A 24,960-nucleotide genomic window follows, 5' to 3' on the forward strand; every position below is an offset into this window, starting at 1 on the left:
GGCAGCAGTGAGCTGTAATATATGATGATTATGAATATCTGATGAAACTGATAGAGCGGTGGGATCAGGAACCGGCAACATCTAAGCTTTAACAGTGTAGATGAATGTGGACTCACTATTTGGCAAGGAACAGGTCACTGCTGCCCTTTATACATGTGTTATAGCTGCTTTTTAATGTGTTTATGACCTTTTTAATAACCTTTAGCAGACTCATTTTAACCATTCATGAGGCGAGTCTTTCTGTAAAGTGGTACTCAGGAATGTTTATGTATTCAGTGTGAACCTAACTGACAGTTCGGTTTAACATACTAACGTCTGTGCAGAGAATAGAGGCCTTTCATAAGTGTGTTATACATAATCTGCTCTGAGCTTATTCACATCAGTACACTGCTGAGGAAAATCAGCCTAAAAGTGAAACCTCAGTCAGGCTGAGGCCAAAAGGTCAAACGATAAATCTCTCTCTCTCTTTCTCTCATATTAAAGAGGATTTCTCAATTAGAGCTGAAACACAGCTTTAAGTGTCATGTTGTGTCACAACGCTCTGTCAGCTGCGCACAAACAGATCATCTAAATACTGTAATACTGTTTACAGAAGCAGCAGCAGTGAAAGTTACTCTGGACTGGAGTGACTCCTGAAGACGTTTTTAACGCTCTGCGCACTAAAAGACTGATAAAAGTCGTTTGTTTGGGGTGGAGAGATTTGGTCAAGTGTGGAAAAGGCGAGTGCTGAATGGTTTCTCTGCGAATCGTGGCTAACTTTCGGTGCGCTAAGTAACACGAGGCTACACAGGCTCATTAAAAGCACACACGTTTTCATTTTCGGTTTGTTTGGCACTTTTTCGCTAAGCTAATCATGTCATCGCTTTGGTTCTAGTGGTCCAGGGGTCGGCGACATTGTCTCAGAAGCTGCATGCGGCTCTTTTACTGCCCTGTTGTGGCTCCACAGCAGAATCAGATTAGTAGGTAAAAATAAAATAATCCTCCTTTACAGTAAAATAAAGCTCTGCTGATCGTTCAACACAGTTTAACAATTGATTCACCCTTTAACCCTGAAGATCAGCACAGACTGCTGGTCACCATAGCAACGCAGACAACAGTCTCACCTAGCTAGTATCTAACGAAACGGCGAAGAGAGAGATTTAAGAGGAACATCGATAATTTAGAGATGAATGGACTTATTAGTGTTTATAATCACTCCAGCTGGTTTCCTGATACGTTTAATCTGCAGTGAGAAACTGACAAACACTGAAAAGTCAGGAAGCTGAAGCTTCTCGTTCAGCAGCTTCCTGTTCGAATTGTCCTGTTCCACCTTAAATGGTGCAGCAGTCACATTTAAGGTGGAACGGGAACTTCAGCCTCGTAAAAAGCCTCGGAAAAAGAAACTGTTCTACTTTTGCGGAAGAGTTTCCTGTCAGAGATGCGAGAAAAGCAGCTATAGCTGAGCTAAAGCTGAAAGCAGAGCAAAGTCAGTCTGTGTTTGTGTTTATATTATACTTTTTATCTACATTAGTACATCAGCACATACTGAGACATGTTTACAGCCAAGATGGAAAAACAATACTTCAGTAAATGGACATAAACGTTGTGGCTCCCAAGGTGGTTTGATTTTTGTTGAAAGACCCCTGTAGTAGCCAGCGGGAATGACAGAGCAGCACATCCTCGTTTTCAAACTGCCTAGTAAATCCTGCAAAATGCTCTACAGTACACTGCAAAGGGAAGAAGGAAGCTTCTAGCGCCCCCTATAGGCCTCTATAAAAGAGCCTGTGAAGACCTTGTCTACATGTTCTACATGCTCCAGCTTATCAGAGCTTCATGAGACCTGTGTTGTTGTGTTATTGTGTTTGAAGAGATTTCACTCTCTGATGTGTTTCTAACACTTAAATACTGCCAGAAAGGGATCCACTGTGAGCTTACAGGGCAGCAAAAGACGCTCAGGCGCGGCTTTAGGTCTCTAAGAGTTCTGAAAGAACCCAAACGTTGGGGATTGTCTGGCACCTTTCTACCACCGTTATTGTTTTTTTCTGTTTTTTCTGTTTTTCCACACTGACGTGTATCTCGGCTCATCCTAAGCGCGATAGTGAACGGCCACCAGCCCCAGGAAACTGAGTGATATATGTGTGTATACGTGAGAGCATGTTGTTTCCTCCACATCACTGTGGTTGTGGTGGTGAAGTGTTTTTCACAGCCGGGGCTGAGGCCTGCACCGCCATGCTGAAGATATTACCATAACCGTCCTAAACCCTACAGAAAGCCTTTAAAAGTAGATTTAAAGAAGCCGTCGCCTGTTACTCTCACTTTAAATAAAAAAAACCAAGACAAAATTAAAAAACAAAACCTCCTTTTAACACCAGACAACAGAAGTTAGTGTGTAATTCTGTGGTCAGCGTCGTGCCCATATCAGGAACTGAATGAATGGCGACTGCGAAAAATCACCACTGTCACGCCCTGTGGTCAACAAAAATACATTCACTGGTCATAGCGGAGGAGTCTAACTATGAATAATGCTACATATGTGCTACAAGTAAGCTCACACTTCTGCACACTGACCTGACACTGCGTTAAAGTGAGGCTACTATTAAACACTGATATACACCAACACCAGCGACTCAAACTGCAGGCCCAGAACTGCCAAACGCCTCCAAACTACCACACTGGACAGAGCCTGCTGGTGTGTGTGGGGAGTTCTGGTGAGGTTGATCTCATGACAACAGCTCAGTGCGCAGGAGTGTTAGCTCCCTCGCATGCAACAATAGCTGTGTTCTGACTCATTTAAGATCAGAGAATCCACTGACTTTCAGTGGAAAAACGTCTGTATGTTTTGTTCACCACAGAGTGAGATAGCAGAGATTTTCGAGGAAACCAGAGCCGGAGCTCCTAATATGGGCATGACGCCGACTACAGAATGAACTGGCCTGTCCCCCTGTTTTCCCATGATAACATGTTTTGGTATGAGATCAGGTCGGCACAGTCTGCCTCCTGTGTATGTGTGAAATACTGTGTATCTCACGGTGTGTGTGTGATAAAGTGACTGTAAGTCTGTGTGTGTGTGTGTGTGTGTGTGTGTGTGTGTGTGTTTAATACTGCATGTATCTCTGAGTATCTTCTGTTTACGCCGTCAGTGCGAATGAGTAACTGAGCAGCTCTCCAGTATTTCCAGTGTAAGTCTGAGTCGCTGTCCAGCTGTGAGTGCAGGTGTGGGTGCAGGTCAGTGCTCGTTGGGCATGTGCCTGATGGTGTGGAAGATCCAGTCCATCTTGGTGGTCCAGCCGCCGTGGTGGGCGTCGTTCATCTGCTTGGTGAAGTACTCCAGGGCCTCCTGCTGACTCTTCTCCAGAGCGAGCGTTTTGCGCAGGTAGGCGATGTCATCGAAGCTCTGCAGCTCCGGCATCCCACAGCCCAGCAGCAGCGAGAACAGGTTAATGAACAGGCTGGCGTGCTGCCGGATCGCCAGGTAGGCCTTGTAGCACATCTCCTGAAACCTGCACACAGCGGAGAAGGTAGCGTCAGCTGGGCTGTGATAAAGTCTACAGTGTACACGCATGAAGGCTCCAACTAACAATTTCAGTAGACAAGGCTAAATAGCAGAAGACACATTTTAAGACAGTTACATCATCAATGTGCTTTGAAACACCATCTCCACTCTGCACGCTACCAAGAGTAAGAGCCTTAAAGGCTGGCACTGCCTTAAATAAGAGCTGTAAAGGCTCAGACTATCAAAAGTAAAAGCTATAAAGGCTGAAACTAGCAAAGGTAAAAAAGTCTTAAAGGCTGACATTATCAAAAGTAAAAATCTTAAAGGGTGAGACTATCAAGAGTAAAAGCCTTAAAGGCTGACCCTATCAAGAGTAAAGGTCTTAAAGGCTGACATTATCAAGAATAAAAGCCTTAAAGCCACAGACTATCAAAAGTAAAAGCTTTAAAGGCTGACCCTAAAGGCTGACCCTATCAAGAGTAAAGGCTTAAAGGCTGACATTATCAGAGAAAAGCCTGAAAATCCCAGAACTATCAAAAGTAAAAGCTTTAAAGGCTGACGCTAGCAAGAATAAAAGCCTTACAGGCTGAGACTGTCAAGAATAAAAGCCTTAAGGCTGCAAAAAGTCCCATGGACTCTCACTATAAGAACTATGAGCCTTACTGACTGTAGTACCGAGACTAAGAGCCCTAAAGACAGGCACTATCAAAAATAAGTGCCCTAAAGGTGGGCACCACTCAATTTAAGAGCTCTAAAGTCTGGCACAACTAACAAAGAGAAACCTAAAGGCCTTGTGACAGCCATAAAGATTGAGTGTGTGCTGACCTCTCGAACTCCTTGGTCTTGGTGCACTCCTGCACGCCTTTACTGATGACGATGAGGAAGTCCTGCGTGAGGACGAAGGGCACGCGCTCACGTTTATACCCAAACTTCTTCTTCTTGTGGTCCAGAAAGTGGCCAAAGTCTATATGGAACAGCTAGAGAGAGAGAGAGAGAGTGAGAGAGAGAGAGAGAGAGAGAGACAGAGAGAGACACAGAGAGAGAGAGACAGAGAGAGAGAGAGAGAGAGAGACAGAGAGAGAGAGATGAATTTCATGAGTATAGCTCAGTAGCATAACATCCAACAGTGCCGATAAGCTAATAAACACTAGGCTAACTCAGTACCTGCCCGTTCTCTTTGACCATGATGTTGCTGTTGTGTCTGTCTCCAATGCCCAGGATGAACGTGGCCACACAGTAACCAGCACACGAGCGAGTGAACAGATCGATCGCCTTATCATAGCTGAGAGAGAGAGAACAACATGAACATGTGTAATATATTAATGTTCTAATGTGAATAAACTCAGTCCTGTTAGTGCACAGAGGGAACAGGTAACATTACATATCAGGAGTGTAAATCTAGTACTTTATTTATGATTATGATTCTTATTATGAATCATCCAGTGCACCACTAAATCTTAAAAAGATCCAGAATGTTTTTACCACCCAGAACAGACGGGTATTTACACACACACAGCCTTACGCTTCCAGCACAACTATCATCAAGGACAGCCGTATTCCAATAAAGAATAGAAGGTGCTTTATTGGATATTATGATAACTGATACTGACTGAAGCTGACTGTGATATTCAGAAATCTATGCAGCTGAATCGCCACCTCCAGACGTGCTGTTAGACTCTTATTGTTAGAACAGTAAAAGTCCTGAGGGTGTAGTGCTGTGTGCCTCTTACCCCTCTCCCTTGTTCTTGTCTTTGATCCAGTGGTGCAGCGTGTTGCTGTTGAACTGCAGCGCCCCCTTCAGACCACCTTTACACTGGATCTGCATTATAGTGAAGGAGTTCTTCACCACCTCAATCAGCCCAACACAGTCTCCGATAGAGAGACAGCCATACGGCAGCATCCTGCACAGGGAGAGAGAGAGAGAGAGAGAGACAGAGAGAGAGAGAGAGAAACAGAGAGAGAGAGAGAGAGAGACAGACAGAGAGAGACAGAGACAGAGAGAGAGACAGAGAGAGACAGAGACAGAGAGACAGAGAGACAGAGAGAGAGAGAGAGAGAGAGAGAGAGAGAGACGAGAGAGAAAGAGAGAGACAGAAACAGAGAGAGAGAGAGAGAGAGAGAGAGAGTTACATAATGAAAATAGTCAGTGTATGTTTTATTTTGCTGAGAGAGGTGCTGCCACACGTGATTGGTGGAAAGAACAACATTTATTGGCCAAATACCAACATGTATAATCTGTATATTAGCAAATGAAGTGTGATTGTAGGTGGTGAAATGTAATTAGTGGAAACTGTAGATGGTGAAGTGTGATTGGCTGAAACTGTATATGGTGAAGTGTGATTGGTGGAAATGGTAGATGGTGAAGTGTGATTGGCTGAAACTGTAAATGGTGAAGTGTGATTGGCTAAAATTGTATATGGTGAAGTGTGATTGGTGGAAATGGTAGATGGTGAAGTGTGATTGGCTAAAATTGTATATGGTGAAGTGTGACTGGTGGAAATGGTAGATGGTGAAGAGTGATTAGTGGAGACTGCAGTTGGTGAACTGTGATTGGCTGAAATTGTAGATGGTGAAGAGTGATTAGTGGAGGCTGCAGTTGGTGAACTGTGATTGGTGGAAATTCTCACCGCAGGTCCAGTCCCTGATTCTGCCAAATATTCTCCATGATCTTAATAATCTGCAGAGTCAGCATGTCCTGCCTCAGATCTGTAACAGACACCACATGAACAGGACATTATCACATGTACATTAAACTGCATACAGTACATATACACACCACATTACACACATATTAATCATTTCAACTGACAGTTTCTCCATATTACCCTCATCAGGTATAAACTCAGCCTCTGTGAAGGAGGGAAATAACTGTTTTGATAAGCTGATATTGGCCACGCCTCATATTTTTCCATCTGTGGAAATGTTCATTTATTAACTGTAAAGGATACTCAAATATGCAAATTAGCCACAGCGCACATGCCCAACACTCACCATCTCCGTTTTTAAAGATGACCTCGTTGTTGGTGAAGAGGAGTTCACTCATGATGTCCGGATTCTCCCAGTTCAGCCAGAGAGGACGCTTCGCTGAGGACATGATCCTACACTCCTCTAACCTGAGAGAGAGAGAGATACAGGAGATACAGAGAGAGAGAGAGAGAGAGAGAGAGAGAGAGAGAGAGAGAGAGAGAGACACGGAGAGAGAGACACACAGAGAGAGAGACACAGAGAGAGAGAGAGAGACAGAGAGAGAGAGAGACATTGAGGGGACATACAGTAATACTTTAGTGCCATCTTGTGGACTAAGAAAGCAATGGATTTTGGTATCCTAGTAGTCCAATAATGGGCTTATTACAAGTAAAAAATATTAACAATAATATAATAAAACAGATACTTGAGCCTCTTATTACTAACGCTGTTTTCTCAGTGTTGTGGTATTTTGGTGTGGGACTGTCACGATACCACAGTTTTAATTACAATACTGATACGCAGTGTAGTATCACAGTACTGGATACCAAACAATACGATGGAAAAAATAAAAATACTTTTCATTATCTGAACAATTAATAATTACTGGGTTACCCAGAGAAAAGAGGATTCACACTTTCACAGATTAGTTAACAGGCCTGTATTTTTTGTATTTGCCACAGTGGAACCGCCAGCGTCTGGTACTGATCATAAACTCTATCTCTCACTTTGACGGAGAACCTATGAGAACATCAGTTCCTCCTGGATTAATCAGAATATTTCTGAGAGATGTTCGAGCTCTAAGCTTCTTTGTTGTATCTTGTCATAAAATCTCATTAGCTCTGTCATTCTCTGTTCATCCGGGGTCGACCAGAGGAGGACGGGTTCCTCCCTTGAGCCTTGGCTCCTCTCGAGGGTTCTTCCTCTTACTCCTAGGGAGTCTTTCCTTGCCACTGTCGCCTCTGGCTCGCTCATGGGACTGGACCCGGCTTGGACCCGGATTCAGTTCCTTACATTTATACGTGGACTCCTTCTTATTTTCATATTATTTTCTTTTTTATGTTCTTTTTTTTCTTTTGATCCTTCCTAAAACTGCTTTTCTGTAAAGCTGCTTTGAGACAACACCCGTTGTAAAAAGCCCTACACAAATAAATGTTGCTGTTGTTGTTGATATGCTAACTGACATGTCTTTGACCGTCTGAGTCAAGTTAGCATGCGCGATGTGCAACCGTTGGGCGGGACGTGTGGTTCCAGAAAGACGTTTTAATTGGCATTAAGTGGACGTTCTTTAAACTTTTAACTCACACATTTCATTTGCAGAAAAAGAGGTTTTTAATAAGAATTCATTGGAAGGTTCTTTAGGGAAGCAAGAGTTGTTCCTTCACGTCATCACTCTGAAGAACCCTGTTTTTAAGAATGTAGGGAAAATACAGTGTCAGCCTGGAGCTGCTCATTTATATACATTAAGTACTGAAGGCACTGAAACGGTACTGAGTTATCTGCCACATTATTGTACTGAAAAAGTACTGAACTTGTAATACTTTGTGCCGTACTGAACTGTGGTGTACTGATTTTTTCTCTTATTCCTACTGGTGAGTTTCAGTATTATTGTCCTGTCTGAGGTCACTTTGTACATTCTGTATCCCAGATACAGCTGACAAGGGGGTGTGTGTGTGTGTGTGTGTGTGTGTGTGTGCGTGTGTGTGTGTGTGTGTGTGTGTGTGTGTGTGTGTGTGTGTAAGTGTACCTGAGGTTGCCCAGTTGGTGTACCGGATTTAAAGGAGAGACGAATCCCTGCAGGGCCTCCATATAATCTGGGCGGGACATGTGCTCCACCAGGAACTTCATCTGAGTCTAAACAGCCAATCACAAAACAGAACCAGCTTTATCCACCAACCACAACACAGAATCAGCCTTATCCTCCAATCACAACACACAATCAGCCTTATCCTCCAATCACAGCACAGAACCAGGTTGCAGAAAAACTTTAACAAAATAAAAGCACGACATGATAAAAATAAACGAATAAATAAAGACCAGCACCAGTTCCTGCGGCATGAACGCATCTTAACAGCTCCATCATTACTGTAACTCACATTCGCTTATAATCTTACTGTATTTTCTAGATTTTCTATCTGTATTATGACTGTGTGGTAAGATGTACTATAGTACATTTATCCCTGAATAACACATGTATTTAAATACACACAGGGGGGCAGAGAGTGTCTGTGAGTGGAGAGTGAAAGCAGAGGCAGCGTAACTCCACCCACACTTCCTCAGAGTGAGCGAGAAGCACTGAGTCACTGCTCACTACACAGATTACAGCACAGTTCACACACAGCAGCTGCTCTTAGTCACAGCTTTCCTGTCAGCTCCAGAGGAACCGCATGTGGGAAACACACAGCGTAAACACACACACACCCACCAGTGTCCCCGCTACTACACGTTACAGTGTAGTGTGTGATTACCTTCTCCAGCAGTGAAGTGCTGTAACACATTACAGTTCACACTGCACAGTGCCTTGTTGACAACTGGGATCCATGGCTTCATGGTGTCTGCACCACCCACGAACCCTACCAACAACTGGTACCGTGACTCATCAGACCACGCCAGTCCCTCTAGGGTCCAGTTAGCAACCTCACAAGCCCAGGTGAGGCGCTGTGTCCGGTGTCGTGGTGCTCTGGTGGGTCTTCTGCTCCCATTTCCCATGGAAGCTAAAGCTGACCTGCGGGATATGCATGTGGGTCCTCCTGCATTCAGTGTGGAGCCGCTTCTCTGTTTGCTTGGACAGTTCTAGCCAGACACTGCCGGTCACTATCATTAAGCACCCGTGGACGCCACTGCGCTGTCCACTGTGGGTGGTAATGTATTCCCAGTACACACGTGACACTGTGGATCGAGGAATGTTAAATGCCCACACAACTTCAGAAATGGAATGTCCCCTCCGTCCGGCACTCACCATCATGCTTTGTTCGAACTCCTACAAAGTCCTGCCACGCGCAGTCTGGTCAGTGTTCAGCCTCACTCACAAGATAACACCTCACAACTCAACAATGCAAGTGTGGGCGTTCCCAAGCCGTCCCCTGAGGTAACAACACTTCAATCAATTTACAGACTGCTATCCCATGACTGTTGGCACGTCGGTTCATATTCCTGTAATGTCAGTGCAGTTACTGACTTAGAATTACGTTACTGGCGCTACTCATACGCGTCCAACAGAACCACATTAAATACATCGGATTTAGGGCGTTTTCACACTTGAGTCCATACTCTGTGCTCTTTTGGAGGAAGGGCTCATGATCGCTGGGTCGCTTTCATACACAAGAACTCCTTCCAAACGGTGAATCGACTGCGTAATTCCTTACGTCACTTTTCTGTGTGCAGGTTTGCAGAATGGTAGCTTCACCCGTTTGCTGCTTTTTGTTATTATCCTTGGATACAAACACTAAAGCGGTGAAGAGCAGTGCTTTTTCCATCACGGAACTTGAAAAAGGAAGTAGTGCGGTAAGTCAAAGCAGTCACAGTACAGACTGAACCAATCACACAGGCCCACATGCGGCGCCAGGGGCGGAGTTCCCCCAGACCACAGATTTCAGGAGGACCAGAGATTGGTTCTCTGGACCGCTCCTGGGCGCAAAAACAGCTTTCACACTTGATCGAGCATACCGAGCTCACAGGGCAAGAGGAGCTGGGCCCGAAAAAAACGCTCTAGTGTGAAAACGCCCTTAGTGATGTAGTATCAAGACCAGACTCGAGTCCACACATTAACAGTCTTGGTCTTGTCTCTGAGGACTCGAGACCTGCCGAGTGCAGTGCCTCCATCTGGGGTAACTAGAAACTTCTTCTGTTGTTTCTGAATATCAACAAAGCATTCAAACAGAATAAAACAGTCTTGGTCTTGACTCAGACTTGGTCTTAATGTGTTCAGCTCTCAGTCTTGTCTCCGACTCGCCTATCATGGTCTTGACTACAGCACTAGCATGGTGCACTTAAAACTGCACTATGTCAGTTTTGGGGATTTGGAGCCCTCTCTGGTGTAAATGTGTAACTGCACGCACAACGTTTTGTAGCGTGGGTTGTGCTTCGGACCCCAACAAGCAGACGAATCTGATTTTTGTGAGTTTGTTGAATGAGAATTCAGAGAGAACTCAGTCTAAACTCGGTGAAGGAGCATCTTCTGAGGGTGTGAGTGAATTATCTACTACAGTCATCTTATCTTCATCAGTATGATGTTGATTTTGAGATCATCTGAGACCTAAATATCGAGCCGGACCTTCTTTCTGAGTCTGTTTGTATGACGTTAATATGTAAGGACGTAAGACATGAGTGGGGCCTCCAAAATAATCAATAATGTCTTCCACTTGTGGGCGCTCCTGAGCCAGCCCAAAATTAAAGGGGTCCTATGGAGCTTGTCAAAAAGTCGTTATATACAATATTTAAATGATTGTAGATGAAGACAGTTGATTATAAAGGATAGTGGGGCTGATTTCAGAAGAATCTGGACATGTTTTACCTTCTGCGTCTCGTCCTTCTTCTCGTGCTTCAGTGTGTCGGTGAGGTTGACCAGTTTGTCCATGGCCTCCACCTGCCTGTTCAGGTGTTTTAAGTACATTCCACACCCCCTGCAGAACGCCTCCAGCAGCAGCCCGAAGCGCCGAGACACCGTCTTATTGTGCATCTCAGACCTGAACACCAGTATCGACATCTTCATCATCAGTATGATCAGCATCATCTTCATTTTAATCATGTTTAATGGGACTTCACTCACTTCAGGTGCCAGAAGAAGAAGTGTCCGATCCTCTGATTGGTCAGGGCTTTCTTTATCAGGAAACGAGCCAGAGGATTGTCCAGATACATCTCGTACTTCAGCACCTGAACACACATTACACAACATATATCACTGTCTGCCAGTTTATTAGACACCCCTATGATCTAAACTCACAGGCCATTTTATCAGAAACATCTACCATACAGATGCACTCTGTAGGTTTATAGTTACAGTCTGTAGCAGTCCTTCACCAATGGTCAGTTTCTGACCATAGAGTCATTCCTGGATGCAAATCTTTGAGTGGACAGTCCACTCTCAACTTAGCTGTGACCCTGATATGTGTGAAAACAGCAGTACACACACTACCATGTCAGTGTCATGGCTGTGCTGAGAATGGACCACCAGCCAAATAATATCTGGACAACAGCAGCCCTGTGATCAGAAACTGACCAATGAGGAGTGGAGTAGATAGGGGCTGATAAACTGTGCAGCAGCAGATGGACATCAGTGGAAGAACATGGTAAGTGTTTCTAATAAAGTGGCCAGTGAGTGGATGCACAAGGCAGGTGTTTCTAATAAAGTGGCCAGTTAGTGGAAGCCTAAGGTAGGTGTTTCTAATAAAGTGACCAGTGAGTGGAAGCACAAGGCAGGTGTTTCTAATAAAGTGGCCAGTTAGTGGAAGCCTAAGGTAGGTGTTTCTGATAAAGTGGCCGGTGACTCAAAATAGAATGTAGGTGTTTCTAATAAAGTGGCAAGTTAGTGGAAGTACAAGGTAGGTGTTTCTAATAAAGTGGCCAGTGAGTGAAAATAGAATGTGTTTCTAGTAAAGTGGATGATGAGTGTAGATACACATTTACACGTCTCTCCCTCTCTCTTCTCTCTCACACACACTCACCTGTACCAGCTGCAGCAGGTACTGGCTGATCTTGTCGTCTGTGAGGCCCTGGATGAGGCAGCGCAGAGCGAACTCCCGCACCATCGGGTCAGGAAAATTACAGTCCAGCAGCTCCAGAGCGCTCTCAGGCTGCATCAGGGGCCAGTCCCGCAACAGACAATACATCTACACACACACACACACACACACACACACAGTCAGACACAAAGACCAGACAGAGCGAGAGAGGATAACGAGAGTAACGCCTGAGCTCCTCCTTTCTGAATTAAACAGTATATAACCTAATAGAAGTAATCATACCTGCGACACCTCATCCCGGGAATTCCACTTGACGGACAGCAGGAGTTTGGGAAGACACTCGGGAATATTCACACAGTAGTGCCTGGAAAAACACAGCATTCCCCACTCAGCCTGGTTTAAAGCCTACTGTGTTCATCACACTGCTATCTGGCAGGCATGGCTGCCTTAATCAGCTCAGAAGTGAGGCAGAGTCCTGTACCTGTGTCTCCAGAGGAAGTCCTTCTCCTGCTCTGAGAGCTCATACAGAGGGTCTCTGCTGCAGAGGGAACGCAGCTGTTCCAGTTCCGCCTGAGAGATGGTGCTGTCACACGCCAGGCGGTTACTCTGAGCACAACACAGAGACACATATATCACTACCACCGCCATCATCATCACCATCATCACCAACATCATCAACACCATCAGCATCAAGACCACTACTACCATCATTATCACCATCATCACCATGATCATCAACACCATCAGCATCAAGACCACTACTACCATCATTATCACCATTATCACCATGATCATCAACACCATCAGCATCAAGACCACTACCACCATCATTATCACCATCATTACCATGATCAACACCATCAGCATCATCACCATTACTACCATCATCATCACCATCATCACCAACAACATCAACACCATCAGCATCAAGACCACTACTACCACCATCATCATCACCATCATCACCAACAACATCAACACCATCAGCATCAAGACCACTACTACCATCATCACCATCATCACCATGATCATCAACACCATCAGCATCAAGACCACTACCACCATCATTATCACCATCATCACCATGATCATCAACACCATCAGCATCAAGACCACTACCACCATCATTATCACCATCATCACCAACATCAACATCAGCATCAAGACCACTACTACCATCATCATCACCATCAGCATGATCACCAGCATCACCATTACTACCATCATTATCACCATCATCACCATGATCATCAACACCATCAGCATCAAGACCACTACCACCATCATTATCACCATCATCACCATGATCATCAACACCATCAGCATCAAGACCACTACCACCATCATCACCATCATCACCATGATCATCAACACCATCAGCATCAAGACCACTACCACCATCATTATCACCATAATCATCATGATCATCAACACCATCAGCATCATCACCATCACTACCATCATCATCACCATCATCACCATGATCATCAACACCATCAGCATCAAGACCACTACCATCATCAGCACCATCAGCATCAAGACCACTACTACCACCATCATCATCATCACCATCACCATGATCATCAGCATCACCATTACTACCATCATTATCACCATCATCACCATGATCAACACCATCAGCATGATCATCAGCATCGCCATTACTACCATCATTATCACCATCATCACCATGATCATCAACACCATCAGCATCATCACCATGATCATCAACACCATCAGCATCAAGACCACTACTACCACCATCATCACCACCATCACCATGATCATCAGCATCACCATTACTACCATCATTACCACCATCATCACCATGATCATCAACACGATCAGCATCATCACCATTACTACCACCATCATCATCATCACCACCATCACCATGATCATCAGCATCACTGTTACTACCATCATTATCACCATCATCACCATGATCATCAACACCATCAGCATCAAGACCACTACTACCACCATCATCACCACCATCACCATGATCATCAGCATCACCATTACTACCATCATTACCACCATCATCACCATGATCATCAACACGATCAGCATCATCACCATTACTACCATCATCATCACCATCATCACCAACATCAACACCATCAGCATGATCACCATGATCAACACGATCAGCATCATCACCATTACTACCATCATCATCACCATCATCACCAACAACATCAACAACATCAGCATCAAGACCACTACTACCACCATCATCATCATCACCATCATCACCATGATCAACACCGTCAGCATCATCACTCAATCTCTCAGGATCAGGCTCACGTGTGTGAGAAGACGGAGCAGAACTGCGGTCCTGTAGAACGTTCTATCGTTGTCTCGAGCTCATTAACCCATAATTATTTCACAGCTCCTTCTCATTAATGAGCATAAGCTGCACGAGAGAAGCTGCAGTCTTAGTAAACTTAGTGTGACACTCAGACTGCGCCTGCGCTCGTACACATCCGGACCGGAGTGTTTAAGCTGTGTTTGTGTGGGTGTGAACGTTACCAGGCCGAGGGAGTAGTTGTAGCCCAGCTCTCGTGAGATGATCCAGTTCGCATGCTCCTCAATCTGCTGCTCATCAGGGAAGACCACCATCTGATTAAAGGAGGAGAACTCCAGCTCCACACACGGTGTCTCCTACACACACACACACACACACACACACACACGTTAATATACAACATGTACACACTTACAGTGCTGCGTAAAAGGCACTTAACCACATAGTTTAAAACTGTTTATCTGGGCAGAGTCGGTAAAAACACTGTATGACATTACGATATATATAAGAGAACATAGATACAGTAAGAAGTGATAAGAATCTCTTATTTTTAATAAAGCAGCTAACGTGTGGTAGAATGTTTTCACTGTTATTAGACAGAGAGAGAGAGAGAGAAAGAGCGAGAGAGACCTTGTTGGGGTTGGATCCGGCCACTCCGATGGGGTTGAGCAGATCCTCCAGTCCATGTGGAACTGGCCACAGACTCAATGCCACTTTACCGCTGACCAGTGTGTCCTTATAATCAAACAGGTTTACATTCCCCCAGGCCAGCGGGCAGTGCTCCTACACACACACACACACACACGTTTAGTTACAGATATACATGTACATATCGTCGCTGTCCAAAGAAAAACAAGTTTCTCTAAAATGCTAACTTTAGGGTTGAGGTCAAAAACGCCCTTAACTCTTAAGTTCATGTAAAGAGGTTTCATTCTAAGCCATTTTGTTGCGTTTCTATTGGTCCATTCATCATTAAATTTCCTACTGCTGAGCTCAGAAGAAGACACAGCAAAGTAAAAGCACCAAAAATGGAGATACATTTTTTTCATTGGACAGCGACGACATACAGGTCAGTATATCATCACAGTGAGATTCATTCCTTCCCCCTGAATCAACAGCCAGTTTATCCTCCAGGCACAAACAGAAGGCACTGAAGGGATAATCCAGTGATGTTCAAGGGTCCATATCAGGGACAGCTCAACGTTCCTCTGTTCTGAAATAAAAAAGTTTGATGCTGTGTGTAAACATGCTTTAAGGAATCTAAAACTACTGTTTTAAAGTTTTTGTGATGTCACAACTACGAACACATTTACATATGGAGTGTTTCAGCCTGGACTGCATTTTGAACAAGACGCAGCCAATCAGAACAGAGCTCATTTGCATATATCAATATTAAAGTCACAGTAATGAAACTAGCCTGTTTAATTCTGAGGGTTAAAGGAGGAATGGAGACGGTCATATAGGAATGAGCTATAAGCTATGAGAAACATGATAGTGAGCTCTGTTACGCCTGCGCTGAGTCGCCGGCTCTTCTGTTCTTTCCTAAGCAGAGTGAAATTATGGTCTGTGTGAATGTTAATCCTCTGTATAAGACGTACGAGACGCAGCAGCTGGACGTCAGGCTGAAAAGCGCTGGACTATTCCTTTAACGTGACCTCCACCAGACCTGCCTGAGGAACTGAGCAGATCTTTCCCAGCCAGTCCAGCCACTTTCACCCACACACAGTCCAGCCACTTTCACCCACACACAGTCCAGCCACTTTCACCCACACACAGTCCAGCCACTTTCAACCAAACACAGTCCAGCCACTTTCACCCACACACAGTCCAGCCACTTTCAACCAAACACAGTCCAGCCACTTTCACCCACACACAGTCCAGCCACTTTCACCCACACACAGTCCAGCCACTTTCACCCACACACAGTCCAGCCACTTTCAACCACACACAGTCCAGCCACTTTCACCCACACACAGTCCAGCCACTTTCAACCAAACACAGTCCAGCCACTTTCAACCAAACACAGTCCAGCCACTTTCACACAAACATCCTAATCTAACTTATTATTTTGAATTAGATTTTTAACCATCCTATTTTGATTAAATCTGTTGTTTTAATCTTGTTTAAATCATGTTTTTAATTTCTATTCTCGTTTACTTTTTGAAACAACTCTTATTTATCGTAGGTTCTGACTCATTTGTAAAGCACTTTGACTGACTGCAGTGTGTGAAAGGTGCTATATGAATAAACTTGCTTTGCCTCATAATGTTTGTGTTGTTTTATGTGCCAAAAGCAGTCATAATAACCCTCCTCCATCCTCTTTATCTCTCAGAATCAAAAAGGCTGCTTTTGGTACTGTGCCTTTAAAACAGACATATGCAAATGAGCTCTGTTCTAATTGGCTGCCCTGTACTGTGCCTCGATCAAAAAGCAGACTGGGTGGAAACCTTATAATAAGTCTTATAAGTTCAGTGTGAGTGGGCGGGGCTAAACTGCTGTAGGCTGAAAAGGCAGATATGTGTGAATGTATTTGTTTTTGTGACATCACAAAAATGCCAATTCAAAATGGGCTATTTTCCTAGCGTGCGGAGTGCATGAACTGGGGACTGAACGGCATGTTTTGAAAATGTAACACACACTACGTGAAACAGAGTTTTCAGAAATGAATGATGCTAAACTTTAGGGGAGGAAAGTGAGAGGTGATTGGCTGACCTCTTTCGCGCCCTTGCGACCCTTGACGGAGCAGATGGAGAGGCAGAGACGGGCCGCGCGAGGCAGGTCGGTCAGATAGATGTCATAAGTCAACCACTCGTTCCATCTAACACACACAAACACAGAGGAAACACAGGGCAGTTACACACAGAACAGTGGTCCTCGTGAGCCTGTAAACAGGTCTGTACAAACGTCTTGAAGAAAGACCCTTCATTTATTTAATGTCCAGTTAAAAATGACCAAGTTCTTCATTTTAGAAGATATTTGTGAGGAGATTAGATAGAAGATAATCTAAGAAAGTTAGAGTGAAAAAAACAGGCGCTTCCAAAACTGGAGCTCAAAAACTGATTAAAATCTACAGAGAAAATGTGACTCCTAACAACCACCTGGAAGACCTGCCCTCGCCCCTACCACTTAGCCCCACCCCTCTGTATTGCGTGTTCTTGTCTAGGGGTCGGGTGTCCTGATTCTTGTTGAGATAGAGGGGGAGGGTGGAGTGTTGGGGCTACATGACCCTCCAAACAGAGGTTTTTCAGAGAGTCCAAACAGAGAGATATGGGAAAAAAGAAAAACAGGCGAGATGGAGAACAAGAGACCAAAGAAACCCACAAATGTGAGAATTTTCTCTGTTAAAAAATCACAATAATCATGGTATTATCTTCGTTTAATGTTGTTTCAGTGTATTTTGGTCCTTTTCTTCATAACAATCACTAGTATTAGCGATTGTTACCCACCACCCTTGAAGATCATATGATGCCCTAAATGTAACTAAAGCCCAGCAGTGAGGAGCTGAACTTTACCCCCCTCTGCTGTCACTGCAGACTGGCAGGGTCGCCTACAGAGCAGCGCTGGTAGCTGTTAATGAAGTGATGCTCTTTTTATTTGAGGGTCTCATTTCAGAGGGAAGAGTTCAACCACTACCCTGTAACTCAGTTCCAAGGGGCAACACTCGAAAACAAGGGGTAGGGGTGAAAAGAAGAAATGGGACTGGGCCCAAAACTGCCCCCATCAGATAAACAGCAGGTGTTTCTGTCCATCCTTCCACTGTGAGAAGACGACTCAGCGCTGTGGGTCTGAAAGGATGTGTAGCTGATCAAGAAGAACCTCACTGAGAAAAGGAGACGGACACATCAAACAAAGAAGCTGAACGATGGACTGACCACCCCAGAGTCCAGACCTCAACACCACTGAATGTGTTTGATTACTTCAGAAAATCATCAACCAGCTTCTAAGACTGAACTTTGGAGGTGTGTCTGCAGATTCTTTGAGGAACTGAAAGTGAGTCTCCTGAGAAGAACGGAGGCTGGAATAAAGGTAAAGAGGGACTCACTGACTCTCACACAGCTGAGATTAGAGGTAGCTGCTGAGGATTCTGGGTAATTTTTTGCTTGTAAATAGTGGCTGTTTTGACTGTAAAGTAAATAAATGAAGGGGGTCTCTGACTTTTGCGCAGTGCTGCATACCTGGGGTTGTAAACAGTGTGTGTGTGTGTGTGTGTGCTGTGTGTGTGTGCGTGTGTGTGTGTGCGTGTGCGTGTGCGTGTGTGTGTGTGCGTGTGCGTGTGTGTGTGTGTGTGTACCGGGGGTTGGAGCAGGGCACTCTCTGTGTGTTGACGTTGTCACATAGAGGCTCTCCTCCGTGATAAATACCGGTCCTCACGTAGATCTAACACACACACACAGATAAATGATCTTAATGAGGTCGTTTAGACTCATCATTATGCTGCTGGTGGACGTTAATGATTCTGCACCTCACCTTGTCGATATCTCGGATGTTGACGTTGACGTACGTGGCGCAGAGCAGGCGCACCCTGAGGAGTGTGTTGAAGGCCCAGAGAGAGCGGGGGGGTGAGGGGTCGGCCCCACCGGGGCAGGGGCTCGGCTGGGGCGTCCGGCGGCTGTACGATGGGGCAACAAATCCGCTGGCAGGGAGCTGACTGTACAGACTGTCCTTACTGACCAGCATCAGGTGGGGCAGCTTACCTACAGTTATACAGCTACGGATATACTGCAGAGAGAGAGACAGAGAGAGAGAGAGAGAGAGAGACACAGAGAGAGATAAATACGTATACATGCCATAATAATATTACATAGTATAACAACGCATTATGTATTATACATGTGTAGATATCTATATATAATTATATTTATAAAGCTGTTTATCTGGCCTGTAAGCATCAATTTGCTAATTTTATAATAAATACAAATAACAATAATGCAGTCAATAGTGATTTTACATGCGTCAGTGTGTGTATTATTATAGTTATTAATCAATACCTGCTTTATCTAATCAATACTTCATATGAAATCAGGAGCTGCTGATGGAGTTTAATCAATACACGTGATGAATAAAGATATCTGGAACCAAACTTCGCTCTTCTAACAGGCTCACAGAACATAAACTACCTTATGCAGAATAAGAAATTCTTTACGTTTTACTGTACGTTTTGTGTTTATCTGTATTTATTCTAATGTTATGCTGATCTTACAAACACTAACACGTATTGTGTTTATGTGGCCAATATGTATTACACATATATATGTACCTATATGTAATTATATAGAAACACACACGATGTGCCTGTTTTATGTTGCTGTACTGAAAAGGCAGAGGACCAGCCACCTTGTACTGGCTGAGGGGGTACTTCTCCAGCAGGTACTCGTCACAGCCGCACACTTTGAGGATGTACTGCCCCTGGTACTCCTGCACGCAGAGCCGCAGCTGCTGCGCCGACAGGTGCATGCTCCGCGTCTTCTTACGGATCGCCTCCGCGATCAGCTGCTCCGGGAGGCAGTCGTGGGAGATCTTCAGAGTGTACTTCTGCTTGGCGTTAGAGGGAGAGACCACCACCCAGATAGTGACGATCAGACGCCCTGGAGACGGACACAACACTGCCTCCGTTACCTTCACGTGTTCAGGGTGTTTCAGATGCAGAGCACTGGGTTTCCACTGACTCACTGACTGACTGACTGACTGACTGACTCACTGACTTATTGACTGCCTGACTCACTGACTGACTCACTGACTTATTGACTGCCTGACTCACTGACTGACTGACTGACTGACTGACTCACTGACCGACTCACTAACTGGCTGACTCACTGACTGGCTGATTGACTGCCTGACTCACTGACTGACTGACTGACTCACTAACTGACTGACTTATTGACTGACTGACTCACTGACAAACTCACTAACTGACTGACTCACTGACTGGCTAATTGACTGCCTGACTCACTGACTGACTGCCTGACTCACTGACCGACTGACTTATTGACTGCCTGACTCACTGACTGCCTGACTCACTGACTGATTGACTCACTGACTGACTGACCTACTGACTGCCTGACTCACTGACTGACCGACTGACTGACTGACTGACTGACTGACCGACACTGACTAACTCACTGACCGACTCACTAACTGACTGACTCATTGATTGGCTGAACACTCACTGATTGATTGTGTGACTGACTTGCTCACTGACCAATTCACTGAGTGATTGAGTGATTAACTCACTGACCGACTCAATGACTCACTGATCAACTTACTGACTGACTCACTGACTGACTTATTCACTGACTGAGTGACTGACTCACTGACTGACTCAATCACTCCCTGACTCAGACTGTCTGACAGACTCACTGACTGGCTGACCAACTCACTGACAGATTGAGTGATTGACTTACTGACTAACTCACTGATTAATTGTGTCACTGACTGACTCACTGACTGACCAACTCAATGACCAACTCACTGACTGACTGACTCACTGACTGAGTGACTCACTAAATTATTTACTGACTGAGTGACTGACTGACTCACTGACTGAGTGACTCACTAAATTATTTACTGACTGAGTGACTGACTGACTCACTGATTGAGTGACTGACTGACTCACTGACTGAGTGACTCACTAAATTATTTACTGACTGAGTGACTGACTGACTCACTGATTGAGTGACTGACTGAGTCACTGACTCACTGAGCGACTGACTCACTGACTGACTCGATGACTCACTGACTGACTCACTGACAGACGTTTGTCAGGCTGAAGATTCTCCATAAGGGGAGAGCTTTTGGAGCTTTATCAGTGACACTGCGTCTGCTCGTTAAAAATGACTCAGAATCTGATCAAACAACCAGAACTGTGATGAATCATTTATTGACCTATTTATTAATAAACCATATAGTAAATAAACTATATACTTAATATTACAGTCGTTTACATGTGTTGACATGTTTTGTGTAAATGAGAGAAGAATGTATAGCTGAAAGCTGAATGTCCTCCTCCTCCTAAACCTGCCTCTGTAAAACTGCACTGCATCACTGCACAGCCTGAAGAGACGTCACTGTTCACACTGTAGAATCACTGTTTTCAGGGCTACAAACGTCGATCACAGACAAACATACAGAACCAGTGAAACTTCACAGGCTTCAGATACGCAGTAAAACCTGTGAAACAGAACAACTGTAAATACCTTAAATACCTTTCAACTTTATAATATTTAAATCTACACCATACGTGAAAATAACAAACACGGTTAATCCTTCCAGATCTGCTCTATGGAGGATGATCATTCATTTTGTTTGTGTTTGTCTCTGTTTGTCTCAGAGTTTAGCGGTGTGCAAAAAGTTTAGGCACCCCTTGTGAAATTCCTCACTTTGCTGACCGTCTAAGTGTAAATAAGTTCACACGCTCTCTACAGCGAACACACTTCTGTACATTTAATTACACAGTTACTGCTTATTTGCTGAATTTAACATATTGAGGAAAAAATAAAACACAAAACATGGCCTGTGCAAAAGTTATGGCACCTTTTATATATTTTTTTTCCGCAATATGTTTAAATAAGACTTACAGAAAGACGCCCTATGTAAGAGTGCTCTCTGTAAAAGACATATTAACTTTATTTTCACTTAGAAAAACAACAAAAAGTGATTTTCCGCATAATGTTTGCATACAACTTAAGTGGTATAAGTGCATAAAATGGTTCAGTGGGTGGAACTGCAGCTCTGTGACCCGCCGTGTTTCCTATCACTGTATAAAAGAAGCTCCATGCTGCCTTTATTGTTGGATGCACTGTGACAGTTTCTGAGCGACACATTCAGAACACTGTTCACATCACTATGGAAAAGCTTATTATTGATCTGACTGATCCCATTGATCTGCTCTGGTTTCATCAGATCAACAATAAACAACCACTGAAGTACATTCATACATGTGTTTGGATGATAATCTGGACATGCCTGTTGCCCTTTACATTGTGTGTAAGTTTCAGGATGAATGGACCAAAAGAAACGGCCCAAAATGACTTGGAAAAAATTCTGGTTCCTTTGACTTACATTAAAAGTGAAGCATGTTTTTTGTCTTCTCCTGTAAAGTTACCATTTTGGAGACATGAGGTTTTCAAAATCGGTGTTTTTAAAGTAGAAAAATAGATTAAACAGCAGAAATATCTGTTTAGCGCTGGTGTTAAAGGGTCAGTATGGTAAGTACTTACAAACTATTTGAAAGACAGTGTAACACACACACACACACACACACACACACACACGCACACACACACACACACACACACTCACACACACACACACACACTCACACACACACTCACACACACACACACACCTGCTGCCCAGTCGGCATATAAACTACTCATTCACTCACTTTTCAGTACTGAATGTCTAAACAAACTCACTTTAACCCCTCCCCCCTCACCACTTTAACCCCTCCCCCCTCACCACTTTAACCCCTCCCCCCTCACCTTTGTCCAGTTTGCAGTAGATGTGCTGGGGCAGTTGTGGTGAAGACTCCACGCTGGGGGGGTAAACGTACAGCGCCTGTGTGTGAGCTCCGCCCCCCTCGCGCTCCTCCATCGCCTCCCGGCACACGCTCAGGATACTCCGCCTGAAGTCCTGCACCTCCGGGTCCTTCACCAGCTCGAACTCGCAGATGGGCATGCCGATAGCAAAGCCTGGACACAACACACCACAAACTAGAGTTCAGCTCTCTAACACCACAGACCAGCACCACTACAGCAAAGCCTGGACACACCACAAACTAGAGTTCAGCTCTCTAACACCACAGACCAGCACCACTACAGCAAAGCCTGGACACACCACAAACTAGAGTTCAGCTCTCTAACACCACAGACCAGCACCACCACAGCAAAGCCTGGACACAACACACCACAGACTAGAGTTCAGCTCTCTAACACCACAGACCAGCACCACTACAGCAAAGCCTGGACACAACACACCACAGACTAGAGTTCAGCTCTCTAACACCACAGACCAGCACCACTACAGCAAAGCCTGGACACAACACACCACAGACTAGAGTTCAGCTCTCTAACACCACAGACCAGCACCACCACAGCAAAGCCTGGACACACCACACCACAAACTAGAGTTCAGCTCTCTAACACCACAGACCAGCACCACCACAGCAAAGCCTGGACACACCACACCACAAACTAGAGTTCAGCTCTCTAACACCACAGACCAGCACCACTACAGCAGAGCCTGGACACACCACACCACAAACTAGAGTTCAGCTCTCTAACACCACAGACCAGCACCACTACAGCAAAGCCTGGACAGAACTGTGCTGTGTTTAAAACACATTATTTTCAGTCCTCCGCTCTGGCCGATATGTGGGGTCATTCAAAGTTCATGTTTTCTGTGAGGGGTGAATTTTCCGCGTAGGTGTGAAAGCAGCTTGATGCGTTTATATGTAAAGCGTCTTTCCACGCCTTCTTGTGCAGCCGTGTAAACATTGCCATGGTGATGGCGTGACGATTTGTCAGGCTCGTTTATTTATTCACAAGAAACCTGACTACTTTACATTTGGCCATAACAGAGTCCTGGACAGATCACACACACACTCATCTACACTGACCGATCTCGCGGTTCAGGATTTTTTCCTCGCGGTTGCCGAGCGGCTCGATGACCTTCAGGATTGGATGGAACAGTCGGAGGTCACACAGCCGCCGCGTTTCATCATAAAACTCCTCCCTCTCTGCCTCCTGGGTCACGCCCACAAAGATGTAGCACGACTCCTCCTGCAGGGAAAGGAGATACATTAACGTCCTCGTTAAGATACGCACAAACATCTGGATTACGCTCTAATAACTCACACTGATCCAGCTGCATCTCCAAATACGGGATAGAGAAGAACAGCAAGTATGTATAGACCTTATAAGGTGCTATTTAGAGGTATTCAGAGTGGTATTTACAGGCAGTAGGTGGTAGAGAGGTATTTAGAGGGGGTATTTACCTGTAGTAGGTGGTAGAGAGGTATTTAGAGGGGGTATTTACCTGTAGTAGGTGGTAGAGGGGTATTTAGAGGGGGTATTTACCTGTAGTAGGTGGTAGAGGGGTATTTAGAGGGGGTATTTACCTGCAGTAGGTGGTAGAGGGGGTATTTGCGGGCCTCAGTGAAGAGCTGCTGTTTGACGCTGATTAGCGGAGCCTCGCGCAGACACTCCAGACTGACCAGCATGCCGTTGGGCAGACAGCAGTCCACCAGGATGCGGGGGGGCATCAGGTGAAGCCCCCATAACTCACCTGAGGACGGCCTGGGAGCCATCCTCACCCCTCAAACACACACACACCCAGTCTGGGGAAAGAGAGAGAAAACGAGAGAGAGAGACAGCGAGAGAGAGAGAGAGAGAGAGAGAGAGAGAGAGGGAGAGAGAGGGAGAGAAACAGCGAGAGAGAGAGAGAGAGGGAGAGGGAGGGAGTGAGAGAGAGAGAGAGAGAGAGTGAGAGAGAGAAGAGAGAGAGAGAGAGAGAGAGTGAGAGACGGGGAGAGA

General features: G+C 44.9%; 1 protein-coding gene across 1 annotated transcript; it reads right to left on the reverse strand.

Annotated features, from left to right (window-relative positions):
- Positions 1 to 1,547: 1,547 nt before the first annotated feature.
- zgc:158659 (uncharacterized protein LOC791141 homolog) lies at positions 1,548 to 24,734 on the reverse strand. Its single transcript, XM_036591017.1, has 21 exons — positions 24,546 to 24,734; positions 24,045 to 24,207; positions 22,909 to 23,118; positions 19,763 to 20,013; positions 18,896 to 19,147; positions 18,720 to 18,805; positions 17,141 to 17,246; positions 15,059 to 15,211; positions 14,653 to 14,784; positions 12,599 to 12,723; positions 12,400 to 12,481; positions 12,100 to 12,264; positions 11,205 to 11,308; positions 10,950 to 11,121; positions 8,184 to 8,290; positions 6,464 to 6,585; positions 6,100 to 6,178; positions 5,203 to 5,373; positions 4,637 to 4,754; positions 4,298 to 4,449; positions 1,548 to 3,479 (listed from the first exon to the last, which is right to left on the reverse strand). Exons 1-21 carry the CDS (start codon positions 24,732 to 24,734, stop codon positions 3,206 to 3,208), a joined length of 3,213 nt encoding a protein of 1,070 aa, XP_036446910.1. The 3' UTR covers positions 1,548 to 3,205.
- Positions 24,735 to 24,960: the final 226 nt, after the last annotated feature.

Source organism: Colossoma macropomum, unplaced genomic scaffold (genome assembly GCF_904425465.1).
Source record: "Colossoma macropomum unplaced genomic scaffold, Colossoma_macropomum, whole genome shotgun sequence".
NCBI lineage: Eukaryota > Metazoa > Chordata > Actinopteri > Characiformes > Serrasalmidae > Colossoma > Colossoma macropomum.